The sequence below is a fragment of the Cynocephalus volans genome, chromosome 6 (genome assembly GCF_027409185.1).
Source record: "Cynocephalus volans isolate mCynVol1 chromosome 6, mCynVol1.pri, whole genome shotgun sequence".
Classification (NCBI taxonomy): Eukaryota; Metazoa; Chordata; class Mammalia; order Dermoptera; family Cynocephalidae; genus Cynocephalus; species Cynocephalus volans.
This window is the reverse complement of record NC_084465.1, coordinates 111,110,202-111,127,187: the sequence shown is the minus strand read 5'-3', so window position 1 is coordinate 111,127,187 and position 16,986 is coordinate 111,110,202. Positions and strand designations below refer to the sequence as shown.

At 36.7% G+C, this 16,986-nt stretch overlaps 1 protein-coding gene across 7 annotated transcripts in view; it reads left to right on the top strand.

Annotated features, from left to right (window-relative positions):
* Positions 1–16,162, top strand: part of SMG1 (SMG1 nonsense mediated mRNA decay associated PI3K related kinase) — a 98,356-nt gene extending 82,194 nt beyond the window's left edge. For 6 of the 7 annotated variants that reach the window (XM_063100485.1, XM_063100483.1, XM_063100480.1 and 3 more), the window contains 12 exons: positions 275–425; positions 528–717; positions 897–1,366; positions 3,456–3,593; positions 4,896–5,048; positions 6,429–6,608; positions 7,550–7,777; positions 8,267–8,478; positions 8,633–8,739; positions 9,092–9,271; positions 9,352–9,458; positions 11,680–16,162. In XM_063100485.1, the coding sequence (XP_062956555.1) occupies positions 275–425; positions 528–717; positions 897–1,366; positions 3,456–3,593; positions 4,896–5,048; positions 6,429–6,608; positions 7,550–7,777; positions 8,267–8,478; positions 8,633–8,739; positions 9,092–9,271; positions 9,352–9,458; positions 11,680–11,757 (2,194 nt within the window). In that variant the 3' untranslated portion in view covers positions 11,758–16,162. The remainder of the gene's footprint in view (positions 1–274; positions 426–527; positions 718–896; positions 1,367–3,455; positions 3,594–4,895; positions 5,049–6,428; positions 6,609–7,549; positions 7,778–8,266; positions 8,479–8,632; positions 8,740–9,091; positions 9,272–9,351; positions 9,459–11,679) is intronic. The other variant, XM_063100481.1, reaches the window with a different exon arrangement.
* The last annotated feature ends 824 nt before the right edge of the window (positions 16,163–16,986 follow it).

The window sequence follows — 16,986 nt, the reverse complement described above, 5'->3', positions numbered from 1 at the left end:
GCCAGCCCTAATATTTTATGTAGTAGTTTTTTAAATTGTCATAATTCAAGTTTGTGTAAAATTTAATCATGGACAGTTACTAGTACTGACTTGGAACCAATGACTTCATATTGTAGTAGACATTAAATACCTTTTTATCATAACACTCCTTCCTTAATGCCAGAAGGCTTTCTAGACTTTGCATAGTAGCTGTGAGACTTACTGACCTTTTGTGTTCCCCCAAAACACATTACTCTTCAGTGAAGGTTTTTAACTCCCTTTTCTTTTCTTCTAGAATACTGCATGCTCAATATGGTGAATTAATCCAACCAAGAAATGCTTCAGTTGATGATACACCAAAAATGTCAGCTGGCCAGATGCTTTTGGTAGCATTTGATGGCATGTTTGCCCAAGTTGAAACTGCTTTTGGCTTATTAGTTGAAAAGGTAAATATTGACTTGGTTTTATGAATAATGCAAATGCAGTAAAATAGTTGTTTAGTATGTGAAGAGTGGAGAAATAAACTTTCTTTTCTTTTGTTTACATAGTTAAACAAGATGGAAATCCCTATAGCTTGGCGAAAGATTGATATCATAAGGGAAGCGAGGAGTACCCAAGTTAATTTTTTTGATGATGATAATCACCGGCAGGTGTTAGAAGAGATTTTCTTTCTAAAAAGACTACAGACAATTAAAGAGTTCTTCAGGCTCTGTGGTACCTTTTCTAAAACATTGTCAGGTATTATTCTACCTTTTAAATATGCTGGGTTTAGTTGTGTCATGCTTTGGAGGGGGGCAAGGTGGAGGAAGCTTAACTTAGTTGTACATTAATAAAATCTTAAGTACTTTAAGTAAGCAGCATTATTACCTTCTTTTATTTTTGCATGAAATACTTCAAGAAAATTTTCCTTTTTTTAGGATCAAGTTCTCTTGAAGATCAGAATACTGTGAATGGGCCTGTACAGATTGTCAATGTGAAAGCCCTTTTTAGAAACTCTTGCTTCAGTGAAGACCAAATGGCCAAACCTATCAAGGCATTCACAGCTGACTTCGTGAGGCAGCTATTGATAGGGCTACCGAACCAAGCCCTGGGACTCACGCTGTGCAGTTTTATCAGTGCTCTGGGTGTAGACATCATAGCTCAAGTAGAGGCAAAGGACTTCGGTGCTGAAAGCAAAGTTTCTGTTGATGATCTTTGTAAGAAAGCAGTGGAGCACAACATCCAGATCGGGAAGTTCTCTCAGTTGGTTATGAACAGGGCAACTGTGTTAGCGAGTTCTTACGACACTGCCTGGAAGAAGCATGACTTGGTGCGCAGGCTGGAAACCAGTATTTCTTCTTGTAAGACAAGCCTGCAACGGGTGCAGCTGCATATTGCCATGTTTCAGGTAAACATTCATCCTGGTGTGTTTTTCCTCAATATAGGGAACTTGAAAAACAGAGAGAATTAATACAAAACAATACAACCGAGAGAATTAAATTTAAATTTAAATTTATTTTATTTTGTCAGTATACAATGTGGTTGATTATTGTGGCCAATTACCTAAACCTCCCTCCTTCCTCCCTTCCCCCCCCCCCCAACAATGCCCTTTCTGTCTGTCATATCAACTTCAAGGAATTGTAATTGTTGTGTCTCTCCCCCCCCCCCCCCGCCGTTGTTTGTGTATTTATTTATTTATTTTTAGCTCCCACAGATAAATGAGAACATGTGGTATTTCTCTTTCTGTGCCTGACTTGTTTCACTTAATATAATTCTCTCTAGGTCCATCCATGTATTTGCAAATGGCAGTATTTCATTCCTTTTTATAGCCGAGTAGTATTCCATTGTGTAGATAATACTACATTTTCTGTATCTACTCATCTGATGATGGACATTTGGACTGGTTCCAACTCAACGAAGAGAATTTTTTAAAACTTCCTGTACTGTGCCAACCCAGAGCAGATGCACCTTTAGCAGTTTGGTGCTTTCTTTTAAATTCTTATTTCTCTTTTATGTAGTTTAGATCATTTTACATTTACAGTTTGTGTCCTTTGAATTTGTTTCCATGAAGGCTGTATGATTAACATTATCCGTGTCATTAAGTATTGTTCGTAAATACAATTTTTAATGGTTGAATTTATTCATTATGTAGATACGCTTTCTGTATTGTTGAACATATAATTAAGGTTCCTTATTTCTAAAAGTAACTTCTGTTTCCCTGATGCTCTAATGATGTGATGAACAGCTTGGAGCGCAAATCTGTATTCATTTTGGGAACTGGTTTTAGAAGCATGTTTTTGTCCTTGTTTATTTAGGGGCAATATGACAGCACAGGCTTTGCGGTGAGATGGATTTGGATTCAGATCAGGATTAGGTATATAAACTTGTGCTTAACTTTCTTCCCTAAGCACTGATTCCTTACGGGACAATACCTCGCCCGTAGTATAATGACCATGAGGGTTAGATATGCTGATCTGTATAATATGCTAAGCACAGTATAAATTGTGGCTGTTTGTCTCATTCTTTTCAAATGTACGCTTCAATATTGGCAGGAGCTTCAAACAAGTTGTAACACATGGAATAATTGAGGAACTACATTTTCAGGAAACTGTTTTGGCACAAACGGGTTACTTTGTATCATTTATATTGAAGTTGTTTCCACTTCCCAATAGTGGTATTGTTTGTTTCAGCTCAGGGCATGGAACCAGTATATTTCCATCTCTTTGCAATTTTATCGTTAGCTCATAAGATAAAAGTAATTTATTCAGAATTCCAAAATTACATTTGTGATATATTAATAGTCCTGCTTAAGCACATTATTTGGGGTTTGGGAGATATATATTAGTACTTCTAAAAATATTTAATGCTGGAAAGTTTTATACATTTTAGAGTTTTTATTCCCTTAAAAATTAAATCTTAGCGAAAACATGGTAAAAATCCTCTTTTTTAAAAAAAAATCTGAACCCATTTAAAGCTCTAAGCATGACCTATAACTTAAACTGTAGCCCGAATAGCTTTTAGAACTTGTGGGGTCACCATTGCAACATACAGGATGGCTTGGTCCTCTCTCAACAGTTACCTGCCCTGCCTGCCCCTTTCCATCTGTGTTTGGAGAGTTCTTTCTTTGACTGCTGTCCTTGTTTCTTTTCAGTCTTCTGCTGGACAACTCCACCCCCCAAACCCACTCCATCCACTTAACTAGAGATTGTCTTTTTGGGGGATTGTGTACTAGATTTTTACTTAGACCACTAAACATCTTCAGAATTAGTTTAAATGTTGCATATTAATGATCCAAGACATTTATCAGCTATTCTCTGCCTCAGGAAAGTTTTCACCTGGGTGTCATTTATTGTAATGTTTCTTTTATTATTTTTCCCTCTTCACCTCCCATTTGCTGCAGCTGGGTTCCCCCCCTCCCCCACTTGCATCTCTCTTCCCTTATTTATCTAAAGGTTTTTTCCTGCTTATTTTCTTACATTTTTTGGGTCTTTGAACAGTGGCAACACGAAGATCTGCTTATCAATAGACCTCAAGCCATGTCAGTCACACCTCCCCCTCGGTCTGCCATCCTAACCAGCATGAAAAAGAAACTGCATACTCTGAGCCAGATTGAAACTTCAATTGCATCGGTTCAGGTATGTTTTGTTAGATCTTCCTTTAGCATATCATACTTTTAGAAATAACTTCCACTGTGATTGTTAGTGCTCTGTTTTTCAGTGTGTGTCTATATGTTTGTCCTTGGCTTTTTAAGCCAGAGGTGTATAATCCTTTTTCACTTCTATTTTTAGTTTGTATTTTTACTTTTTTACCCTCTAAAGTGACTGAATCTTACAGTAACAGTTTAATTTCGAAGCAGGAGTAGAAGCATACCAAATATTTCAGGTTTTTAGTGAATTTCATGATTACTTTGCCTTGATACATTAAGGGAACTTTGGCAATTGGAAGAACTTTGAATATTTATTTTCTGAAATGTATATAAGCAGTTATATCTGGTTTATTATTAATATCTAAAAAATTTGGCATTTACTACTATTGTGTAAATAATGGAATTTTGTGATGGCCAAGGCAGCAGAACATTTTTTCTAAACTGTTGTTATTGATTTTATTTCTGCAGGTAAATATTTAATCTTTCCACCTTCCTTTTATTAAGTAAGAGAAACTGGTCTTGGTGATGGTTATGTATATCTTTATATTGTATGTCCTTTATACCTCATGAACTCAGTAGTAACACATTTTTTTCTGTTTTTCTAAATTAATAGTGTAAAGTCAAGTGTAATTACTTCTGTAATATTTTTGAATTATGTAATGAAACTTTACTGGAGCTCAGTTCTTTGAAGATTGAAATAACCTTACTCTGCAGCATATTAGAGAAAAGATATGTTTTCAGTTTATAAGAATGAACTCTTGCCCTTTCTTATTTTAGAAGTGCGTGTATGTGACAGAGAGGGGGAAGAGACAGTGTGTATACCTTCACCTGAAATGTTGAATAAATAATGACATAGCTTTGTTCTATAAAACCTTCATTGTCATGATAACCTGGATGGGTTTTTACCATTTATTCATAAACTTAGGGGATTTGTGGGAATCTGATTTTTATCCTTCACAATCAAAAGTCTAAGTAGATTTTCTTGTAGATAGCATATACAGCGTGTATGTTGTTTTGTTTCTTTAAAGACCATTTTATTTAAAAATGAAAGTGAAACTTTCTTCTGCAGATTTTAAGACATAAACCAAAAGCTAGTTCTTGTACCCAGACATGTTTGGCTTTAAATATTCCAAGTGAAATCGAGATTAATTCCAAAAGGTGACTTAAAGTTGTTTTCTAAGTACCTATGCCCCACCCTGCTTCTTTTGAATCTTGTATTAAATAAAATGCATGACAAGTGGAAAGTGGAGAATATCATAAATATTCACCAAGATTCTGCTGGCTTTTATAGGAGAAACTGGCAGCACTGGAAGCAAGTATTGAGCAGCGACTGAAGTGGGCAGGTGGCGCCAACCCTGCACTGGCACCTGTACTACAAGATTTTGAAGCAACAATAGCCGAAAGAAGAAATCTTGTCCTTAAAGAGAGCCAAAGAGCAAGTCAGGTATTGTGACTCACGTGTGTTCTCTTAGCATTCAGCTTCAGGGTCGTGTACCTGATGGGAAGTTGCATGTGAGATAACCAGGGGGAGCTTGAGAGTCTATGCTGTAGCTCACAGCGCTGGGAGGGGAGGGGCTGATAGGCCTTTTGGGACATTTCTTAGGCCGAACTCACAACTGGTTATTTCCCTAGGCCCTTACTACCTCCCAATTAAATATTAACTAAGTGGATTCAGCCTCTGTTGAAATATTAATATGGTTTTAATTCCATATTTGTATAAGTTTCTCTTAAATCCAACTAAAGTGATCCAGAGATTTGAAAAGGTACTTCAAATATTATTTTTTTCCACATGGCAATAAAATGTCTTATGACCTTTGGCTCAGCCAGAAGTCGTGCATTAACTTTGTTGTGATGGCAGGGGGTGGGGGGGGAGCCTGTTGTGGAAATTTTCAACTGGGTACAAAATTAGACTAATAAAATGATATCCGGGCCAAGCCCATGGCGCACTCGGGAGAGTGCGGCACTGGGAACGCGGCGACGCTCCCGCCGCGGGTTCGGATACTGTATAGGAATGGCCGGTGCACTCACTGGCTGAGTACTGGTCATGAAAAAGACAAAAAAAAAAAAAAAAAATGATATCCATACCTCATACATCACCAAAATTTAATAATTATCAACTTGTTGTATGTTATTTCAGCTATATTTCCTAATCCTCATACCCATCTCATATTTAATGGAAATCCCAAATATTATATCATTTTAGTTGTAAATATTTCAGTATGTACCTATTAAGATAAATATTTAAGAACATAACCACAATACTATTAATCATACCTTTAAAAATGTGCTTATTGTTGCCAAATATCCAGTTGATATTTGGTGGTCTTCTAAAGTTAGCAGTAGAAGCAGTAAGAACATTCTTGCAGAAATGTTTTCTGAAATTTGGACATACAGCACGATCGCAGCTGAATATGATGTTGCATTATGGAGTAAGTTTTCTATGAAGTATAGGTGAAATAAGATAGAACAAGCTGATAATTGTTAAATTTTGGTGATGTATGAGGTATGGATATCATTTTATTAGTCTAATTTTGTACCCAGTTGAAAACTTCCACAACAGGCTCCCCCCACCCCCACCCCCTTCATGTGGAAGCTACATTTACCTAATTGTTCTTTGATGCTTTTGGCTATTTCACACCTAACAATATTGACAAAAATTAAAATGTGCATTTATTTATAGTCTTTATAAGGATTTGGTATATTCTCCAAAGAGTTATACATTATTAGACCAATTCTAGAAATGAGTGTGTAGTATTTTTTCATGTCATTAATTGCCCCCCTTTCCCCTCCACTCATTTTGGTTTTTCTTTTTCTGTCTTTACAGGTCACTTTTCTCTGCAGCAATATCATTCATTTTGAAAGTTTACGAACGAGAACTGCAGAAGCCTTAAACCTGGATGCTGCATTATTTGAACTAATCAAACGGTGTCAGCAAATGTGTTCATTTGCATCACAGTTTAACAGTTCAGTCTCTGAGTTAGAGCTTCGTTTGTTACAGAGAGTGGTGAGTCTTAAGTCTTTGTAGGAGAAAAGAGACTTGGTGATTAAAGTAAGGCCAGTGTTAAACTATTAAAATCCATTTAATGTATTCACACAGTTTATGTTTCTTGAGCATATACTGTGTGTAAGATAGTGTTATGTGGGATACAGTGATGATTAAATCTTGCTTTTATCCCTCAAAGAATTTATTATTTAATAATACAATGAATGAAAAAGTGGAAAGGATTCTCAGAGCTACAACTAAAGTACTGTGGAAGTTCAGAAGGGAGGAGAACATGTATAGGAAGTGACAGAGAGGGAGAGTAGTAGAAAGAGGGCTAGTGCGGAATGAGTGCTGGAAAGGTGGGTTAGTCGAGAAAGATCTAGATAATAAATTTGGTGTTTATATTTTGTGGGAATGCTTTGGCTGTGTACTAGGAAACTTTGGTTTCATTTCAGAGATTTATTTATTTATTTATTTATTTATTTATTTATTTATTTATTTATTTATTTTATTATTATTATTTTTTTTCGTGACCGGCGCTCAGCCAGGGAGTGCACCGGTCATTCCTATATAGGATCCGAACCCACGGCGGGAGCGTCGCCGCGCTGCTAGCGCAGCCCGCTACCGAGTGCGCCACGGGCTCAGCCCGCAGAGAGTTATTTAGAGTGAATTTAGGGACCTGGCCGCAGATCATCTTTGTCATTCCAAATATATTTCTGAGATTCGAAAGTTAAAGCATTTATACCTTGTGTGATTATGCAGAAAGGTTAAAAATCTTAGTCTGTATTTCATGAATTGTTGGAATTATTGTTAAGTACTATTTTGTAGGTAATTCATGCCTCAGCAACTGAGGTTTTCTTTGTGTTAGCATGAGTTATTAATAGCTTTTGATGATGATGAAGAAAGAACTCTACATTATTCTAGTTGATACTTAAAATCAAACAAATACTTATTTTATTTAGGACACCAGTCTTGAACATCCTATTGGCAGCTCTGAATGGCTTTTGTCAGCACACAAACAACTGACCCAGGATATGTCTACTCAGAGGACGGTTCAGACAGAGAAAGAGCAACAGATAGAGACGGTCTGTGAAACAATTCAGAATCTGGTTGATAATATAAAGACTGTACTCACTGGTCATAATCGACAGCTTGGAGATGTGAAACATCTACTGAAAGCAATGGCTAAGGTAAAACCAATAACATCAACACACATTTATTCCTCCTCTTTTGTAAAATTACAAGTAACTTTATTTATGGAAAAATAGTGACATTTTGTAAACAAAAACAACTTCTCAAGTCACATCTTCCAATTTGTTTAACTGAGTTAATTCATGTTTTCATCCATTATTTATTTAAAGCAGGTAGTAATATTTTGATTTTTGTATACAGAGAATCTGAGGCTTGAAGAAATTGATTCACTCAGTGTCATATGAGACTTGAACCTGGTCCTAGTGTTTATATCTTCAACCTCTCTTTCTTCTCCCCCACCTGTACCCCCAAACTCGTATAATTTACCTACAAAATGAATGAAATATTGTCTCTTCCCTTCACCTGGTTAGTAAGGAAACTGAGCCCCAGAAAAGGCTAAGTTACTTCATCATTACAAAACAGTAAATAATTTAAAAATAATTGTTGAGGGAAAAAAAACATTTTAATCATTAATATATTGATTCTAGGATGAAGAAGCTGCTCTGGCAGATGGTGAAGATGTTCCCTATGAGAACAGTGTTAGGCAGTTCTTGGGTGAATATAAATCATGGCAAGACAACATTCAGACAGTTCTGTTTACATTAGTCCAGGCTATGGGTCAGGTTCGAAGTCAAGAACATGTTGAAATGCTTCAGGAAATCACTCCCACCTTGAAAGAACTGAAAACTCAAAGTCAGAGGTAAGAATGCCATCTGGTCAAAATTTATTAAATGTAAGCAAAACATCTAGGTATAAGCCTGTGTCTCTTGATTTAATTTTTTGAGTTTTGTTCATGTTTTTGTTGTTATCTGCTAAAGCATTTCATAAGTAAGCCATTTTATTTTGTATTTCAGTATCTATAGTAATTTAGTGAGTTTTGCATCACCCTTAATCACCGATGCAACAAATGAATGTTCGAGTCCAACATCATCTGCTACTTGTCAGCCATCCTTTGCTGCAGGTAGGAAAAAAGATCTGAATCTTGATCTGCTAATGATTGACACATAGATAAGACATTTAATTATAAATGTGTCTAATATGTTTATAGTTATGTTTATAAAGAGTTTCCATAAACCCTCTCTACCTCAAACTGAACAGGTTTTGGCTTATCTTTAAAAATACTCATGAGAGAGTAAAAAGACCTTGTATTCAAATGACCTAAAGTTGAAAAATCAAATCTATTTTTATTTGTAGTTGATTATTTAGTCTGGAGTATTTACCACTATGGCCACCTTTTGCCTGCTTTCTTCTTTGCCCCAGCCCCTCCACTTTCTGTTTACCTGTAAATTGAGCCACCACCTCTTTGTCTGTAGCAGTCCGGAGCAACACTGGCCAGAAGACTCAGCCTGATGTCATGTCACAGAATGCTAGAAAGCTGATTCAGAAAAATCTTGCTACGTCAGCAGATACTCCACCAAGCACTGTTCCAGGAACTGGCAAGAGTGTTGCTTGCAGTCCTAAAAAGGCCGTCAGAGACCCTAAAACTGGAAAAGGTAATTAGTTAGAATAAGGATGTCTTAAATTTTTATACAAAAGGGTGGTTTGACTTATGTATGTTTTTATTGCTTCATAGCTGTGCAAGAGAGAAACTCATATGCAGTGAGTGTGTGGAAGAGAGTGAAAGCCAAGTTAGAGGGCCGAGATGTTGATCCGAATAGGAGGATGTCAGTTGCTGAACAGGTGACTCTCCTTTAAACTTGAGTTACACATTTTAATGCTAGTGGGAAGGTTTAGGTTTAAAGATACCCCTCATCCATTTCCTTGATAGTTCAGGAAATAAGTTAAGGAACTTAACTCTGTTTTAAGGATTCAGGAGATATTCCGTTCTGGATTTGTCAAGTATTTACCATTTTACTCTGACCCTTTCCTATAAGCACTTTCCTTTTCCCCCAGCCCTCTTTTAACTGAAATTTAAGGTGTGACCTGAGCCACCCTTTTCTTCCTGACTACATAGTTAATTTGCATTTTAAAGAGGACTATCTGAAAGTTTCAAATGAAATGAGGATATTTTGAGTGCAGGAATAGTATCTGTAAAGAGTCCTTGCAAATCAGTGGATGTTTCTCTGGAAGTCATTACTGAAATTTTCTCAGTGCTATTAATATTGTGTATGTAAATTTGAGAATGATTTTCCCCCCAGCCGTTTATTTTGAAAAATTTTAAATCTACAGAAAAGTTGTAGGAATGTCCATATACTTGTTATCCTAGACTCACCAGTTAACCTCTTCTCACTTTTGCTTCATTGTTCTTTGTGCGTGTATGCATTCTTATTTCCTTTAGTATCTAGAACAGTTTCTGAGCCTTTTCCTCTTCCTTTCCCTCCACATTTTTGATGTATTCAGACCAGTTGGTTTGCAGAATGTGCCTCAGTTTGTTTTTGTCTGATATTTTCCTCATAATTTAATCCAGATCCAGCATTTTTTGGCAGGAATACAACATTAGTGATGTTTCTTTCTCAGTATTTTACATCAAAGGACACATGTCAGTTTGTGCTGTCTTTGGTGATGTTAAGTTTGACTGGTGAAGAGTGGTGTCCTCCTGATTTCTCCCATTACAAATGTATCTTTTTCCTCTTGGGTAGAAAATTGAGATTGTTAATGTCCTGTTTTCCAGTGTTTGACATCCACAATTCAATTTTAACATAGGCAAGGAAATTTTTATTCTTTTAAATACTGTTACATTGTTGTATAAGACCTGGACTTAAACTCTTCATGGGCAAGAGGTTTTTTAGAAATAGTTTTGTAAAGTTTGTCAAAAACCATGAAAGATGTTCTGAGTCAGGGGTATCAGAAAATTTCTGATAGGTTAATGGATTAATGGATTGTATAAGGTAAATGGATTGTGTGCTTTATATATATATATGTATTTTTGTGTGTGTGTGTGTGACTAGTAAGGGGATCGCAACCCTCGGCGTGGTGTCTCCCGCACCACGCTCAGCCAGTGAGCTGTATAGGATCCCTATATAGGATCCGAACCCGCGGCCTTGGCGCTCCCTGCGCCGCTGCGCTCCCAGCGCCACACTCTCCCGAGTGAGCCACAGGGTTGGCCCCTTTTTATATATTTTTTAACTGTCCATCTTTGTTCTGTCCATCTTTTTAGAGGATGCTTGGCTATCGTGCTTTTTAATCTGATAGTTAATAAATTTTATATGAAAGTTAAGGGGCTCACAGGAGCGGGGTAAGTATAGAGTCCTTTGCACATAACTTTTGGCATAGATTATAATTCAGCAGGCATATACTGAGCATTTACTGTGTGATTGAACCCTCGTGGATGCTCTGGATATAGAGATAGATAGGTGTTTAACTGTGAAAGAAGGGCCGGCCCGTGGCTCACTCGGGAGAGTGCGGTGCTGATAACACCAAGGCCCCGGGTTCGGATCCCATATACGGATGGCCGGTTCACTCACTGGCTGAGCGTGGTGCTGACACCACCAAGTCAAGGGTTAAGATCCCCTTACCGGTCATCTTTAAAAAAAAAAAAAAAAAAAACGGTGAAAGAAAATTTGTGTCAGAATCAAGACATTGGTTGAGCACCCACTGTGTTCCAGAATTTGTGCCAGGCTATTGTTTATCCTTGTGTACCACCTAAGCATTTACCCAGTGACTTCATGTGTTTTACTCCAAGAGCATGTGTGGCGTCAATAGGGTGCTATCTTCCTAGGAGGATTCATAAGGCTTAAAGGGGTTGTAACTTTCCCAAGATACACATCTTGTAAGCTGTGGAGTTTGGGGAGAAGCCTAGCTTACTTAACGCTGTCTTTCTATCATAGCAACTACACATGCTTTGGATAATTAATTTTGGTGATTAGAAACTTACTCTTAAACAATTCATATAACTCACATATATACCATGTCCTTTCAAGTTTTAAATGGCTTTAAATACTATTCCTGCTTATTTTTACAGGTTGACTATGTCATTAAGGAAGCAACTAATCTAGATAACTTGGCTCAGCTGTATGAAGGTTGGACAGCCTGGGTGTGAATGGCAAGACAGTAGATGAGTCTGGTTAAGTGAGGTCAGATATCCACCAGAATCAACTCAGCCTCAGGCATCCAAAAGCCACACCACAGTCGGTGGTGATGCAACTGGGGGCTTACTCTGAGGAAACCTAGGAAATCTCGGTGCACTAGGAAGTGAATCCTGCAGGACAGCTGCACTCAGGGATACGCCCAACACCATGGCCTGCAACCCCAGGGTCAAGGGTCAAAGAAAGAAAGCTCACCGCCTGAACACGGAGATTGTCTTTCTGCCACAGAACAGCTGCAAACGTGTCAGGAGGTTAGCTGTGGAAGGAAATCGGGATGCCGTGGAGCACAGAGTGATTTGGAACTCCATTCCACCTGACCCTGTGTGCACAATCCAGGCAAAACCAAACCCCGCTCAGAAACAGAGAAAACTGGGGCCGCGAAGAAATCACAGCCACGGAAGATTTGATGCATTCAGTCAGATTCTCGTGTAACACTTGTTGCTTGGCAACAGTACTGGTTGGGTTGACCAGTAAGTACAAAAAGGCTATGGGATACGAATTTCAGAAATGGACTGAAAATGGAGAGCTATGTAACAGATACACTACATGGGAAGAACTTACTTCTGAAATGAAGGGAAGAAAAACAAACCATCCTCCCCGCCACTTATCAATTCCCCCTTTACGTAATCTAGTAGATTAGCCATCTCTCAAATTCACTTTTATTTCAATCCTTACATTTCATATACTTCCATCTCGATGCTGTTAACAACTTATATTTGGAGTGATAAATTTCTCCAAAACCACTGATAACATGGAAAATTCAAGGATTATTTAAAGGTCTGATTATCACCTACAAAATGTAATTCTGGTTATTTAAGTCATTTCTGTGATTCCATCATGTACAGTTTCCAGAATTGTTACTGTGCATTCAAAGTAATGAATCTAACAGACATTTGATTTAAGGTGTACACTTCCCTTTGCTTATAGTGTGCATTTTTTGGAGGTCATTCAAATTTTCCCTCTTCTGTGATTGCTGTAGTTTCTTTCATAGAAAGTAGCTAACCCAGTGTAATCTTTTACCTTTTTAAAAACCAGGATAAGAGTACCTATTAGAGTTTTACATTGTTGATGACAGATTAACAATAAAGTGATGTTCTGGTGGAGGTAGAGTGAAATGTTTTTTAATTCAGTTTTCTCATTTGATACTTTTAATTTACATTTTGTAAATTAAAAGTGCTTCAGTTTACCTGGCATTTTAGGACATAGTACATGGAACATCAGCAAAAGCAAGAACCACCAACATCTTTTATTAAGTTCAGTTACTGAAGTAAAGTAGTCTGTGAAGTCCTTTACTTTTTGCACAATTTTAATAGCTTGCTGCTGTTCAGTAATACATTATGGTGAATTCATGATTAAGGTTTCCTTAAATTTGTCATTGCATTTCAGTACTGGCTATGTAAGCTAAGTTGTTGATCCAACATTAAAATCTAGACTAGAATAGAATTCTTAAAATCACATTGTCAACACAGAATAGAGCACAATTAAAATCTTAATTGTTTGAATACATTTTTCCTGCATTTTAGAGATGAGGACAGTAGTCACTTTCTAATTGCCAGTCTTCACAGTCAAACTTGAAAAACATTAAGGAAGAATTCCACATACCTCTGGGCCTTTTCTGTATTCTGATTGCCACATTGATCTATAATCTTTAAATAGAGAGAATGCGTTTTGTTATCAGTGCTCTCTTAATACTATAACAAGAATTGCAAGAAAGGAGGTATTTTCGAATCCCATGTGTTCAATAACAAGTTGTTAAGGAACCCAGCACATCAAATTTTATTTGTTCATTCATTTTGAACCTTATTTTCACAATCAAAACAACCTAGCTGGAATAGTAATGCCATATTGTATTTTGCACATTGCTGTACTTCCTAGAGGCTGTGGGAGCTCCTGCATTCATCACTCGATTACCTCTCCTCTTAAGATTAAACAGTCTTTTCAGCAACATTCTTTATTGTCACAAGGAAAAACCTTTATTACAGTGATAAGACCAGTTCATACCAGTTTGTCCCTATAGATAGTATTCAGAAATTGCTTTCTCTATGATAAAGAAGATCAATGAAATAGGTAAGTTTTATTGCCTGTGAGTTTCAGGCTTCAGAGAGGTACTGGTACCTTATCCAAGCAAAAACAAGACAGCTTTGTTTCAAAACATGTGCCTCTGGTAAATTACCCGTCACTCTTATTTAAAAGTGGTCCCCCAGAGAATAGTGTGGCACTGTACAGTGCGTGTTTTGTTGCAGGGCAGATAGGAGTAACAGATGACTTCAGAGCTTGCTCTTTACTATACAGTACTCTGGACAAGACCCTAGTCTGGATGGTTTGGCTTCCTCTGGGATGTCATTCTGCAAGTAGCCTTGCCATTTTGAACTTTTCTGAGAATCCTCATGAGTTAGATTGAGAAGACAGGACTATATTTGGGGATTATCTTGTAAAATAATGTAAGAGTGCTGTAGTTATGAAGTCATGCATTTTCAATTACACAAAATACCTGTGGAAAACCAGGGATCCTCTCCTTTCTCTCAATCTCTTTCTCTCTCTCTTAGATTCAGGGGGTACAGAATAACCTACAAACAACCTCTTCAAAGTACCCTTGGAAATTGAAGTTTATTTTAAGTGTTTTGTTGTCTTTGCTAGAATTGCCTAATTTTTAGTTGATTTTACAAAGCTGTGGAGGCTTAGTAGTTCATGGAGCTATTTTATTTTTACTCTTTCTTTGGTGTGCCTTGTAGTTTGTCATTTCTGGTCATGAGTTCTTAACATAGTTTGCTAGATGATTGAGATTCTTTTGTGTCTGACACTTGTGGTGAGTTGTTTTTGAGATATGTGAGATTTCTTTGTGAAAACTGATAATCAGGCTCTTGATCTGCTTCCCTAGATTGCTTTTTTAGAGCCTAAACCCGGGTTCAGGGTGAGGGTTTGTAATACAAAGAAAAACTTCCATCACTTCTGCCCTTGCCTCTGTTATCTAAGCTTAGTAAGTTTTCTTAATATTGTCCAATGTTTGGTGTTATCTGCATTGTTTTTGTTTTTTAATTGTGGTTGTTCTGATGTGTGAAATTTAAGGAAAGAGCCATTTAAAAATGCCAAGCAGGGCAATGTAAGTACAGCCAAATATTAGAGTTGATGTGCAATCTTAAGTCCTTTTTAATCTGGGGTATTATAGGCAGTACTTTAAATTGAAGTCTTCCTAGCCTGTTTTCCTCCACATTTTTGTAATTACTCTGGGGGCTTACTTGTTTTGGCGGTACTAAAATCAAAGGAGCTGGTTCTTCTTTTCTCCTTATTTTTTTCATATTAAAGAAAGCACCTGCAGTTAGCCTGTTAGTCCTATTCATATACATCAAATATCAGTGAATGCTAGCACATTTAAACATGTTTTACAAAAAATTAGTGTGTGAAAACCAGTGTCCCATTTTATATCTTGTTGAGCTTGTAAAATGTCAATAATTTAGAATTAGGACTTTTCCCACCTTAAATCAAGGAGGTAGAATTATTATTAATGCAAGGGTCACATAAAGAAGGTAGATTTTGTTTTCAACATTTGGGTAGTACTAGAAAGATTCCTCCTAAGGGGAAAAACTAGCAAGCATCACAAATTTTTCTACACATTAAAAGGAGGGAAATTCACCCATAAGGGTGTGTGGCACTTTTTCTGCTTTTTAGGCCTGAATAACAATATCATCCTCCTTATTTACAAAAGGGCAAACTGACTCTGACTGAGAGAAGCTTTATAGGTTTCCAGGGTTAGTTGTACAATGTGAACAACTTAAGGTCCTTTGCTTTCCATGGAAATTTGGCTGGGCTTACTAGGAAAAAGCTCTTTGTTGTGCTAATGTAACTGTCATACAGTTAGCTCGATTTTTGAAGATGGTAAATGCATGTTGTTCTGAAATGCAAACTTTCAGAATGTTTTTCTTTCAAAACAGGCTGATTATAGGGTTTTTTTCCCCCCCTTTTCCTGACAGTTGAAAGTTTCAGCTCCTGTTTAAAGTTGTGTTAGTTATTTTTTCTGGTTTAAATTTCCCTTATATTTCCACCTGTAATGTCAGTGACAACATCATACTTCACCTACTTAATTTACTTCTACCCCTATTATAAAAGTAAGTTGAGTTGAACTGAATCTTCCTTGTCCTAGTAACTTATAAATAGTGGCTTCTCTGTACAAAAGGTTATAATGCCTCCTGATGGATATAATTTTGTGATTGTACTTAAGATTAAAAGTTGAATAAATCACACCAGCTTCCTGAAAATGTTCATAATGCATCTTTTGGAAAACAAAAATACATGCCTACTTTTTGCATATTTGCATTAACATGGCAAAGATTGTATGAAATACCTGTGTTTCAAAAAATAAAAATTCAGTCTCAAAAGACATAGCACTTTAAGCTCTGAATTTATTGGTCAAAGTAGATTCCAGAAAACTTAATTTTGGAACATGGATAGTATTTTTTTTTTTTTTTTTTAAAGCAATACCTCCAAAAAATTTTTTAAAAAAAATCTCAAAAATAATATTTTACTCTCAAGGTTGTGTTGTAGTTTTGAACAGCAGTGGAAATTTTACTTCAATGGAAAGGTTCTTAATATTACTAAAGCCCAATTTATTAAGCTTAGTTTTGGCAATATTTTAAAAAATAACCTGCAGATCATTATTGACAGATAATTTGTATGTATGTATATCCTGGGGTGTGGAAGCTGTGAAGGAAAATAGAAAATGTCCAGTTTGCTTCAGTATCTTGAAGATTGCATTTGTTGCTGCTAGAATATGTTAGGAGGATTTATGTTAACTGCTTAGTCATCTGGTACATTTCAAAAGATTACATCCTGTTTTTGTAGGACAGAAGATGCTCAAAAAAAAAAAAACTACATTAAAGGTAGGTGTTTTCAATAATTAGGCTAATTGGAAGTTTAGTGGATGATCTTAGGCTAAATTTCACTGAATAACTAAAATTGGAAAGAGGTCTGGAAACACATTCCTTGAGTAACTGCTGAGTTCCTTCTATTTCACACGCCTCAGTTTCCAAAGCTAATTTTTAAAAGGCTTCCTTCTTACGTTGTACATAGGGAACTTGGGTGAAAACCAGAAGTTTTCTGTAGCAAAAGCTGATTTCCCGAAGTGGAAATGTAAGTTTTTAAAGCCTAAGAACTCCTTGGCCTTCTCTTTTGGAAATGGATGTTACTGT